The 12840-nt window shown below is 42.9% G+C and overlaps 1 protein-coding gene across 1 annotated transcript in view; it reads left to right on the top strand.

The window, feature by feature from the left end:
* The first annotated feature begins 11629 nt into the window (after positions 1–11629).
* The window catches only part of LOC306641492 (kinesin-like protein KIF28), a 64346-nt gene continuing 63135 nt past the window's right edge, over positions 11630–12840 (top strand). Inside the window, exons 1-2 of the mRNA XM_079106618.1 lie at positions 11630–11693; positions 11782–11972. Of these exons, the coding sequence (XP_078962744.1) occupies positions 11687–11693; positions 11782–11972 (198 nt within the window). The 5' untranslated portion in view covers positions 11630–11686. The remainder of the gene's footprint in view (positions 11694–11781; positions 11973–12840) is intronic.

The following is a 12840-nucleotide window of genomic DNA, read 5'->3' as shown; positions in this document are numbered from 1 at the left end:
GGTGACTTTGCCTAATATGGTCCATATCTGTGTTTTAACAAGCTATTTCTTTCCAACCAACTTTGCTGCCTAAGCACTTTGACCCCAGTAACACTTTACCACTGGGCTACCTCCCCAGTTCTTTCTAAATTTTATGTTAAGACAGAGTCTTGCTGTTGCTGAAGGTCTCACTCAGTTGTGGAGGCTAGTCTTGAACTTTTGATCCTCCTGCCTCTGTAATCCCAGGTTGCTGGAATTACAGGTGTGTGCCATTGCACCCGATTCAGGGCCTATACCTTAAAGCATTCACCTCCATTGTGGGAGTTCAGTCACGTCTGGTGTGGATGAAGGAAGGGATAACTGTCTGAGGATGGCACTGGCTATAAATTAATTACTAATAAACTTATTTAATCAATAAACACAAGAGCCAATACTCTTTTCAAATGGAAGGGGGTGTGGCAGATTGGGCCATGCCAGGTCTGGCCTCTAACAAGATGGAGAACCCCACCTTCACCTTTATTTAAAGTCACACAGGTAAAGGGGCCCAAACTGGGAGGGGCTTCTTCTGTGAGGGACAGAATGGGGTGGAGTTAGGGAAGCCATTTGCTTAGGGAATTAGCACATCCTCAGATGGTGAGCCACTCCATACAAGGCCACTGACTCCCCAGCGATCTGAAACAGTCTCCCATGACTGCTAATTCCTGGGAGTCAGACCTCTGTATCTCATGGCTCAGCCAAGTCTGATTCTGCTAGACATGGATGGTTCCCCACACTCCATATTTCCAGAAGTCCCAGGTTTTTTTGTTTGTTTTGTTTTGTTTTGTTTTTGTACCTGGGATTGAACTCAGGGGCTCTTGGCCACTGAGCCACATCCCCAGCCCTATTTTATATTTTATATAGAGATAGGGTCTTACCACGTTGCTTAGTGCCTTACTGTTGCTGAGACTGGCTTTGAACTCATGATCCTCCTGCCTCAGCCTCCCAAGCTGCTGGGATTACAGGTGTGCGCCACTGCACTTGGCAACAAGTGCCTGTCTTGATGTGGATACATGATAGAAAGTCAGTTGTGCCCTGGTTCGTGTGACTATTTCCCACATTTGTTGCCATATCATGGCTCCCCAGGGAGGTTTTCCCAGTATAGACTTGTCATTGTGACACCCTTATATAAGGAAGGCCTCAGTGAGAGCAGGAGACAGAAATGTATTAGGTAGACAGGATGAAGGGTCACCCCTCAGGTGTTTAGAAATGGGGTAGATAGCTCATGACCAGTGACTCCATTGGAGCCTGAAGGTATGCACTGGAACCCTGAACCAGTTCCTGAAGTGAAACAACACATAATCAATACCCTGATTGGACAAGGGATACATAAAACACCAGGTGCCCTGGTATGACTGGACTGGAAAACCTCACTTCTTTAAAATCTCTGACCTATAGTCTTCAAGGCCACCTAATTCCCCTGTAACATTATCAGATAAATCCCCAATCACCACCTGTTGGCAATCCTTGGGACCTCTCTCCCAAGAAAGAGATCTTTTCAGAGATCCCAACTCATGCCATCGGCTAAGAAGATGACATCTAATTGCCTCAAAATGCCTGATAAGAGCTCTTTCTTTCTATTGTTTTAATAAATCCTGTTACTTCACTCACCCTTCATGTCTGTGGATCTCATTTTTCAAATTCACAAGACAAAGAACAAACAAATCCTCGTGTCTCATCAGTATGCTGCATAATTGTCTGTACAAACCACCAGCAACTGTGGCTCAGAGTTGCTACCAGCCCAGGGCTCAGTCCATTGGGTGCTCTGAATTTGTATTGATACTCAAACCAGTATCAGTGGCAGGTTGCACCTGCAGCAGCAGTCCAGACTCAGACCAGCCTCTCGCTGCTGGATCCATCTGTACAGCAAACATTTTCAGGTATGGTCCAAACCCTACTGAAGAGATTTATAGGTACTGGGTGGCCACCTGGAGTGGGGAGGTGGTTTCAAAAGTAACTGAGCCCAATGCTATCCACCACTCAGGAGTTTATAAAAACTTTTGGAGAGGACACTATGTTGAAGATACACATGCACCATACACATGTTGAAGATCTGCACCGTTGAGGCTGATGAAAAAGGCCATCCATCCACCCCTTTATAGGTAGGTCAGGTCTCACTGGGACTGGGAGAGTCTTAGTCAGTGGCACCACCTGTAGTAAGTCTCTCTACACTGCTAGAAATTGCTTTGCTTTTCTAATGAGGGTTATCTAGTTTCAGCTCCCTTCCAGAGCTGTGACCAAAAATATAGAGGTGACTTTTGTCCTTGTTCTTTTCAGAGATCCCAACTCATGCCATCGGCTAAGAAGATGACATCTAATTGCCTCAAAATGCCTGATAAGAGGGTGCATGGGCTGTCAGTCTTTGCTTTCACAAATGCTTCTTGCTGAGGAGCATGCCACTCCCTCCCATGTGGCTCCATTCTTAATCTGCTGGTGCTGGAGTGTAGGCTTCGAGTTATATGAGTAATGAAAGACGTCCCATAACTCAGGAGTCCCATAAAAGCCTCTACATCCCTTACCATATGGGGACTTGGAAGATTTACACCTTCTTCCACCATGCCCAAAACCAAATGGTTCTTTTCCTACCTAACCACCCCCAGGGACTTCTCAGGCAGTTCAAGTCCCTAAATCTGGTTGGATTGACAGCCTACCCTTCATGTGGATATGAGTACAGGTGTTCTATTCTGTCCTCTATGAGATTTTAATTTTCACCATTAGTATGGTAGCATCAATAGAATGGAAGCAGCACTGTCAGCAGGGAATGAGAGTGAGCCCTGAGTCACCACATCACAGCAAATAGTTGACCAAGTGGAATGTCCATTGTTTGCCAATTGAAGACAAACTGGCTCTGGCATCAGATTGTAAGGGAATGCTGAAAAAGGCATTAGCTAAGTCCAAGACACCATGTGCAGGGCCAAGGAAGGATGTGATTTTTTTCCAGTACCCAAGTAACAGGTGCAGCAGCATAGATAGGAAATACTTTAATTCCCTACAGTTGACAGTCTTTCTTCAAGTCCCATCTGTCTCCTTCCCACCCAAATAGGGTTAATCTCAGCATGTCCACCTGGCAGCTTGTATGGCCTTGTATTTACTATTCTAATAGGGGTGGGAAGGCTCAATATTGACTTTACTACCCAAATTTTGTGTATGAATTCCTACACAGAGACAAATCTGTAATGTCTCTCCTCATAGAATGTCCACCCCTAAAATGTTTGGGGGGAACAGGGAGATCAGTACCAAAACGGAATGTTGGGTACCCTCCCACTATCTAGATGTAACAAATATGTGTTTTACTCTGGAGATCTTACCCCAGATCTAACAATAACTTTTTCAACCCAAAAGCATTCTGGGTTGCAATGTATTCATTTATAGTGTCCATATCTATCAGAACGATGGCCTCATCCTTGTTCCCAGAGGGCCAGTAAATAGTTGGTTCCACGTATGGCCCCTGATTATCCCTCATATCCCTCACTCTGGGGAAAACTTGGCCCCACCCCTAATGACGAGAGGTGGGAGGAATCCATCCTAAATTTTTATCTTTTTGTTGTTGTTGTTGTTCTTGTTGTTGCCAGGGATTAAACCCTGGAGCACTTAACCACTGAGCCACATCCCCAGCACTTTTTGTATTTTATTTTGAGACAGGGTCTCACTGAGTTGCGAGACAGGGTCTCAATGAGTTGCTTAGAGCCTAGCTAAGTTGCTGAGGCTGGCTTTGAACTTGCGATCCTCCTGCCTCAGCCTCCCAAGCTGCTGGGATTACAGGCATGCACCACTGCGCCTGGTCCATTTATCTTTTTCCTAAGGGTGCTGGCATGAAGTTAATCATGCCACATCTGCTTTCTAGTTATTTTGATTTTTTTCCTCCCATTTTTATTTGTCCTTTTTGTCAGGTTTTATGACAAGTGTACCTGTACCATCCACATTGAGTCTCTCCTGGGTCAGTGATAGCTTCTTCACATCATAAACATCCAGTCTAAGAAACAGGTTGAAGAAGAAAAAAAGAGGACTATACTGTCCTTAAGGGACATTTTAAAACAGTTTGGTTTTCATTCTGGCCATAAAAACAATTGTATTGGGTCCTTGAAACCTGGGTGTGTAGATGGCATCTCACATGTCCTATTCCCATGGAATACTTTGCATTTACTCAAAGCATTTCCATGTGGTGGGGGGGGGGTAGTTCTGGCAGATCTCTCTCAAGCCCAAAACGATCCAATCAATAAGGCAATAAATTTCCTTGGATCTGGTGGCATTATGTAGACTCTGCCTACATAATGGGGCAGGTGAGTGGTAATACTACTTTTTCTCAGCTTCATTTTCCACCAGAGAAGTGCCATAGACTCCCATGTCTCAGGGTGTCACCATCTAGGCAGTCACTCTCATGGGACAGTTATTTAAGTTTTTGACACATCCAGCAAATCTGCAGCAGTATGATCCTCAGTACTCATAGTTTCTTGAATGGGAGTTAGATCTCCTGCATCTGCATATTTTGTGCTTTTGCTTTGTATGTGTTAATTATAATAGAAAAGCGAGGCTCATGGTTGTTGGGTGGGGGCGGTCCATCCGCTATCATTTAAATCGAAGGTCCTTCTTCACTACGCTCCAATTTTTTGCATCCCATTCTGATTGCAAGATAGTAGCTCACATCTGTTTCCTCTTCCAGTTCTCCTCCCACCTGCCCAAGCTAGGGTTTCTATCTTGGATCCTGATCTTCCATTTTCTCAGCCAGGTTAGAGGCAAAGAGAGAGGTAGAGAGATGCATATCTCTTTCAAGATGTAACTCTTCTAAATTTTTATCCTCTTTTCCACAGCCATCTGGGTATTGGCTCACCAAACAGCCCACATCAGCAGCTGCCCCCTGGCAGTGGCATGATACCATCCTTCCTTGCAAATGGGATAAGTGGCATTCCGCAAACTGCTGCTCCAAACCCAGGGCACAGGTACTCATGTGGAAGCAAGCACCTACCATATAGACCACCTCTTCCCACACAGAATTAGATGGCCCACCTGAGACGTCCCCCACAGAAACTTCCTTTCCCTTGCCCATTTCCTTAGTCTCCTGGATGGCTTGCCAATTTTTCCAGAAAACTCCAATCCTAGTCCATGAGAATTGTCCGCAAGGTTCCAGGAGACCAAAGAAAGAAGACAAATCCAGGATTGTACAGAACGAAAATTATTTGTCCAGGGTAGCAGCAAGACCAGGGGGCCCCTCAATTTAGGTCAGAGGAAGGGAGCTATAAAGTAGTCAGGATGAAATTGACTCCATCCAAACTGGGAAGAATGGGATATACCCAGTTTATTTTGAGCTAATGTCAAAAATGGCAGGCATGTTCCTGGCCCTGATAGCACCAGGGACTGGTCATAAAGCTCCACACACTACTTTAATAATTCTGTTTATTTTCAGTATGCTTGAAAAATTTGTAGGAAAACTCCACTAGGATTACTCAAGGGCAATCATGGCCATTACATCTCAAGATGACTGTAGTCATGTCAAGCTGACTCCCTACGATTCTCACTTACACTACATTAATAGGATTACATTGTCGTTTGTTGTTGTTGTTATTGTTTTCAGTGCTGTTGACCAAACACAGAATCTCACACATGCTAAATAAGCACTCTACCTCTGAACCACATCCCCATCCCTATTACATTAGCCTGTATATCTACCCTTGAGCCATTACCATACTGCATTAATTACTATTGATTGGTAGTAAGCTGTGACATCAGAAAATGTGAATTCTTTTTCTTCTTTCAAGATTGTGTTGCCTATTCTGGGTCGCTCACAATTCCATATGATTTTAGAATTATCTTGTCAATTTTTACAAAGTTATCAGTTGGAGTTCTGATAGGAATTATACTGAATCTGTACATCCATTTGGAGAGTATTGACATCTAAACAATGTTGTCTTCTGATCCATGAACAAAAAAAAATTTTTTTCCAGTTTGTAGAGCATGAATTTCTTTCAACAATGTGTTTCAGTTTTCAGAATGTTTTACACTTCTTTTGTTAAACTTATTCCAAAGTATTTTATTTTGATGATAGTGAAAATGGAATTGTTTAAATTTTTTAGATTATTTAGAAATACAGTTAATTTTTTTGTATAGAAAATAAGACATTATTACTGTTTTTGTTCTACAGTTGCTTTTTGTATATTGATTTTTTGTGTGTGTGTGTGTGTGTGTGTTTGTATATTGATTTTGTATCCTGAAATTTTACTGAATTCATTTATTAATTCAAAGTTTTCTTTAGTGGATTCCTTAGGATTTTCTATCTATGAGAACATATCATCTACAGAGATAGTTTACCTCTTCCTTTCCTATTGATGCCTTTTATTTCTTTTTCTTATGTAATTGTGCTGGCTAGAATCTATAGTATAATGTTGAAAAGTCAAGAATAGAAATCCTTGCTGGGTTCAGTGGCACATGCCTATAATCCCAGCCATTTGGAAGACTGAGGCAGGAGAATGGCAAGTTTGAGGCCAGTCTTAACAACTGAGTGAGACCCTGTTTCAAAATAAAAAAATAAAAAGGGCTGAGGAGGTAGCTCAATCACCCATATCACCATGGGGTGGAAGAATAAAAATCCTTTCTTGTTCCTGATCTGCAAGGGGTAACATTCAGTCTTGACAATTTTGCATGATGTTAGTGTGACTTTTTCATTGATGCCTTTTATCAGATTGAGGGAAGTTCATTTTGTTCCTAGTTTGTTGAGCATTTATGTCATGGAAAGGTATTGGATTTTGCCAAGTGCATCTATTGAGATGATAGGTGACTTTCACTTTTTTATTCTTTTGATATATTACATTAAATCATTATTTCAGAACATACTTAGGATTTATTTTAATCAGGTGTGCTAAGGTGATAGGCACAACTGCTTTACAATTCTCTAGACTTCAGAAGTGGACATGCCAAGTCAAGTGTCAGACAGAAAGAGCAAAGGAGGAATCATTACCCAGAGCCTTTACTGTGGTTTCCTTGGGAAGAATCAAGCAAGGCAAGGCATAATAGGCAAAAATGAACAAGTTTAGGATTAGATAGTATGAATAGTTTGATGGGTCCTGGGCTACAGTGTGGTCTCAAAAAGAGTTCGAGAGCCTGGAGGTCCCTAGAGATTCCATTTAGGTATTTCAGAGAAATAAGGTAAAAGAATTGAGGGTGAGTAGGACATACAGAGTTATTGGGAGTAGCCTGAGCACCAGGGTGTGCATATGGCAGAGGCATTTCTGTGAGATGGAGAGAGACAGTTTGGCTCATGTTCTGAGGTCTTTTCCCCAAAGACCTCAGATCGAACCAACTTCATCTCAAGATCCAAGATTTATCAGGTGAGGGCATCCTCCATCATTGGCCAAGTCAGTCAGAAACAGAAAGACAGATGGTGGTTGGTATTTGGAACCCCTGAGGGCTGTTGGGGTCAGACTCTGGACATGAGACCTTGTGCAGCAGCAGGGAGTCACCCAGTCTTCAGCCTTCAATTGTCTCAAGCCTTCCTCTGTCCCATGCACCAATTCTCTCCCACAGAAAGGAAACTGAAGCAAGTCAAGACTCACATTCCCAGTGCCACTTGCTGCCTGCCCCAGGAAGTCTGTCACCTGAATCTTAAGACTGGCAGCTGTGGTAGACATTTTTAACTACTGACAGGTGCCTGGTATTTAAAGACAGTTTGTCCACTAAGAAAGGCCAGAGAAGAGAAATGAGAGCTCCCTTGTCTGTATTACTCACCCTTCTGTAGATCCCAGATGGGCCCCCACCAAGGTAATACAGCGGGTGGATGGGTGGGCTCTCTGTCTTATGAATTTGAAGAATGAAGTTCATGGACATAAGAGTGAGAGAGAGAGCAAAGTTACAGGATTTATTAGAGTAATAGAAAGAAAGAAGAGCTCTTGAGGAGAGAGGAATTTTTTACTGAGGAGAAGAATGTGAAAGGTTGAGCAGTTTTGTCAGAGAGGAGGTCTGGAACAGAGGTTCTGGCCCGGAACAGGGGCTTGGACACGGGGAACCTCAGACCATTTGCCATTGTGGTTTTCAAGGTCTTGGAGAACTTGGAAGTCAAATGTGCTGTTTTCAGGCCAGTGACTGTTATTGTCCAGCTTGTATTGGGACCAGGCAGCATTACAGAACACCAGTCTTTCAGATTCTACTGAGTCTTAGAGACCCAGGGCCTGAATGCTTTGGGGAGGGTACCCCAAGGGAGTGGCTCATGAAGGTTTTGATGGGGTCTGGACCATGCTGGAAGAAAATGGATTGAAGAGTCCTCAAGGACTCTGGAAGAGAGAAAAGTCAAAATCAAGGGACATCCCCACAAGAATTTGATTTCTTTAAGGTCAACAGGCAATCCATGGGCATCCCCAAAGAAAGCAAGTCATTGCCACCCAGTGGTGCAGGGGTTTTTCGTACCCAGCACTGGGATTGCTTAGAGGAACAGTATCTGCAGAGAGAAACCATGGCAGAGATTTCTGGAATCCAGAAGTCAGAGGGGGGTCACTCACCAAATTGGTGATGGCAGGTGGTGGATGAGAAGTCCAGCAATAGGAGTGGTCCTTACTGGAGCCACAGGAGGGTGAGGTGGTAGAAAGAGGAAAGAGACTGGATGGAGGCCAAGGGAAGGCCCAGAGGGGCCACCCGTGTGGGAAGCTCAAACACCAGTCCCAGGTTTTGGCAGCAAATGTAAGAAAAGAACCGAATGAAGGAAAGCAAGAGAGGACAGGCAGCTCAACAGAAACACAGGTTTATTTGGGACAAACCTGCGGAGGGGGGCCCATACTGAGACCTGTTTTCTGTTTATAGCCTGGGGTAGATACGGGGGCATGAGGCAGTGGGGGGATTTTTTGCAGTTAGGCCGTTGCTAGGGGGTTGTCAGGGAAGGGTCCTTTTGGTTGTCACTGCCATTCTTTGAGGTGGTCACTGTTCCATGTTGAGGCAGGTGTTTTCAGAATTCCAGTCCCAGGTAACAAGTTCCTTTCTTTGCAGGATGATGGAGTTTTTGGGGTTTAAGGTCAGGCTGAGTCAGGGTGACTGTGAAGTGCCTCCTGTTCTAAGAGGATACGGTATTGCCTGTGTCAAGTCCTCCTAACAGGTATATGAAAATTAGTTGGGGATACATGGGTTTTGTATTTGATTGAAAGGGATTGAACCCCCAAGTGCTTAAGCAGTGAGCCACATCCCCAGCTCTCTTTATATTTTATTTAGGGTCTTGCTGAGTTGCTGATGGCCTTGCAAAGTTGCTGAGGCTGGCTTTGAACTTGCGATCCTCCTGCCTTAGCCTTCTCAGCTGCTGGGATTACAGATTTGCACCACCATGCCCAGTTCGAATACAGTTTTTTTAAAAAAATATATTTTTAGTTATAGATGGACACAATACCTTTATTTTATTTGTTTATTTTTTATATGGTGCTGAGGATTGAGCCCAGTGCCTCATGCATGCTAGGCAAGCACTCTGCCACTGAGCCACAAGCACAGTCCTCAAATAGAGTTTTTGTTGCTTATTTTTCTCCCCAGTGTATGGAATTATACTTTCCCATTACTTACACACCTCAATTTCTTTGAAACTGAAAATTTTAGATATTATATTGTAGCAACTCTGGTATCCAGAGTCTCCTCCCTCCCCTCTATGGCTTGTTATTTTTGTTTGCTTATTTATTTGTTTAATCACTGGCTGTGCTATTTTAACAAAGAGTCTATTAACCCCTCTCCAACTCTGCCAGTCATTTCTCCCTGGGCAGACACATTTTTGGGATAACAATGCTTTGGGTAGGGCTCTTTCTTTCCGGGACATGGTGTCTCATCCACAGCCCAGTGATGCCAAGGCAGTGGGTAGTTTACAGACAGGACAAAGGAAGTGCCTGGAGGTAGTAGGGGAGACATTATTTCTTGGGAAAAGCTTACAAGAGATCAGTGACTGCTCCAAGAGGAGTTCAATTCAGGCTGACAGACAGCATTTCTGTCCCTCATGGTGCTTTGCCAAGCGGTGCCTCTTTTCCCTCACAGTGTTTTGTACGGTGGCGGCTGGCTGGATGGGTGACACATCTCCTTTCCAAGGTATCTTCATCAATCCCCACTCAAAGAGGAATTTTATATCTTAGACTGCAGAAGCAGTGACATCATCTGCATTATCTTGTTTAGTTAGCTTGTATGGTCAGCATCCCAAGGAACCACTGTCCTGAAGTACATGCAAGAAAGTCACTTTCTACAGATAACACTAACTTGCCCTAGTTCCCAGCATGCATACAGAGAGCCAGTGTCTTTCAAGAGAATATTTATCTGGACTTTCTGGTTCAGGCTTGCTCTCACCATTCCCTTAATTTGTCTAGGCTTTTGGGAATAGAAAGGGGGCATTCAGGGACATGGTGTTTTACTGTCCCTTTTTTCAGGAACGATATGCATACCCAGCTGTTATACTTCACTACTGACTATTTACTCGGTTGTTTTCAACAATGCCCTGGAACATAAATTGCTTTACAAACTAATCAAATTCTGCTTCCTTTGAAGGAACAGTTTCTGAGAACAGTGTTAGATATTTTTTTTGAACTCTCAGGAGGCAACTTTCTAGCTATCTTCTTCTCCAGTTTTCCCCTGAAAATTAGAGGGCATATACTTTTACCAGTATCTTGCCTCTCTTCCAAGTTGTCTTTCATCACAAAGATGTGTTCTCATCACAAAGGGGTGTTCTCGAGAGCACCCCTAAGTTTGAACTTCTCCAAGTTTCCTTACCCCACAACTTATTTTGGGAAGAAATGTTAGCCTGTTTATCCTCCCAGGCAAAATCTCCAAAGCAGGGCTCTGTGGCATAGAGAGTTGCTCCCTGCCTAACACCTGTGCCCCGAAGCTGAGCACGTGGTGGAGGGTTAGAGGTCAAATGATTGGGTCACGAGAGCTTTCACCTAATCATGGCAATAATCCACCTGATTGAGTTAACTGGGTGGTGACTGTGGGCAGGAGGGTATGGCTGGAGGAGGTGGGTCATGGCGGGTCAGAGGGTGGGCATACCTTTGGGGTGTATATATTTTGTCCTTGATGAGCAGAACTTGGTCTCTCTGCTCCCTTGTTGTCATGTACTGAGCTGCTCTCCTCTCCTGTCACACTTGATGTTCTGCCTCACCTTGGCCCAGAGCAGTGAGTTGGTCATCTATGGACTGAGACCTCTGAAACTGAGCCAAATAAACTTTTTCTTCTTCTAAGATAGTTAGTGTCAGGTCTTTTGGTCACAGTGGCAAAAAAGCTGACTCAAACAGAACAGAAGCGGGGCCTTGGCTATGATTAACCTGATCATGTGGTTCAGAAGCTTGTGGAAATGAGGAATAAAACTTTCCTCTTCTAAAATTGTTCTTGTCAGGTCTTTAGGTCACAGTGACACAAAAGCTGACTAAAACATGAATTTGGGTAGATTTTGTTGAATACATGCTTATTCATTTATTGTTTACCCTTAGGACCATTTCCAAAGACTTTAAGTGGTAGTTTTTTCATTTGATTTTTCAATAGCTTAAACTATGTTAGAAGTTGATCTCTCCAATGCTGTAGTCATTGCTATTAATATAGCTAGGTGTTAAAGATCCAGCTATTCTCAGAAAGATAAATATAACCAGAGACAAGCCTTTCAAATCTTTGGAGGGAGCACAGGAACAACTGTTTGTCCTTAGAGCTGCTAAGAATAACACATTTAGAGAAAGAAACTGAATGAATGTTAAGTTACTGGCTTATCAAGACTCACAAAGTGAGTAATGTGGCTAACAAAAATTATCATTGATTCTGAATTTGTAATTTGATTATAGAGAGAGAAGAACTCTGGCAGCAAATGTGTGATTTCCATGCATTCCAGGACCACCACCACTATCCAAGACCCTAAGAACCCAGAACATGTGAAGACATTTACTTTTGACTTGGCATATTGGTCTCACAGTGGATTTCAAAAGGATAAAGATGGTGTCCTCATTTCAGCTGATCCTACTAGTAAATTTGCAGGCCAGGTAAACTGCTTTAAAATAATTTCAATGGCAGAGTTTTTTTTTTTTTTTTTAATTTTGTTTTGTTTTGCTTTCTGATGTGCTGTTATACTGTGAGCACTACAATAATTTTTATGAAAATGTAAATAAGTGATTCTGTATGAGATCTTCATTTTAAAATTCATTCCTTTTTTTCAAGATTAACATGACATGGGCTGGGATGTAGCTCAGTGGCAAAGTGTCTGCCTTGCATTCGTAAAGCCCTGGGTTCAACCCCCAGTTCCAAAAAAGATAAAAAGATTAACACAAGGGCCAGAAAATGCACCTATCGCATAACTATTTTTTAGACATTCAAATCTGTTGTCAATATATTGATATATTTTTAAGAAATTCTATTTCGCCTCCCTGAGCTAAGCAAAATAAGGAAAACCTGTGAGGCACTCAGCATCTGAGAACCTGTTTTTTTGTTTTGTTTTGGTGCCAGGGATTGAATCCAGGGGTGCTTAACCACTGAGTACCTATTTATTTTATTTTATTTAAAAAAAATTTTTTTTGAGACAGGGTCTTACTAAGTTCCTGAGACTGGCTTTGAATTCACAATACTCCTGCCTCAGCCTCCTGAGCTGCAAGGATTACAGGCGTGCACCACCATGCCCAGTCTGAGAACCTGTTTTATTGAGCATATATTATGTGTCATGCACTGTTTTGTCACAGAGGTGCTCACATTTTCACTTTGGAGCAGGCAAATAAGTTCATTCAAATATTATAGGATCTGTGATAAGAATATGTATATGGAGGGTTGGGGGTGTGGCTCAGTGGTAGAGTGCTCACCTAGCACATGTGAGGCACTGGTTCAATCCTCAGCACCACATAAAAATAAGTAAATAAAATA

Source organism: Sciurus vulgaris, assembly GCF_902686455.1.
Source record: "Sciurus vulgaris genome assembly, chromosome: 12".
In the NCBI taxonomy this organism is placed as follows: Eukaryota; Metazoa; Chordata; class Mammalia; order Rodentia; family Sciuridae; genus Sciurus; species Sciurus vulgaris.
This window is presented reverse-complemented; position numbering and strand designations above follow the sequence as displayed.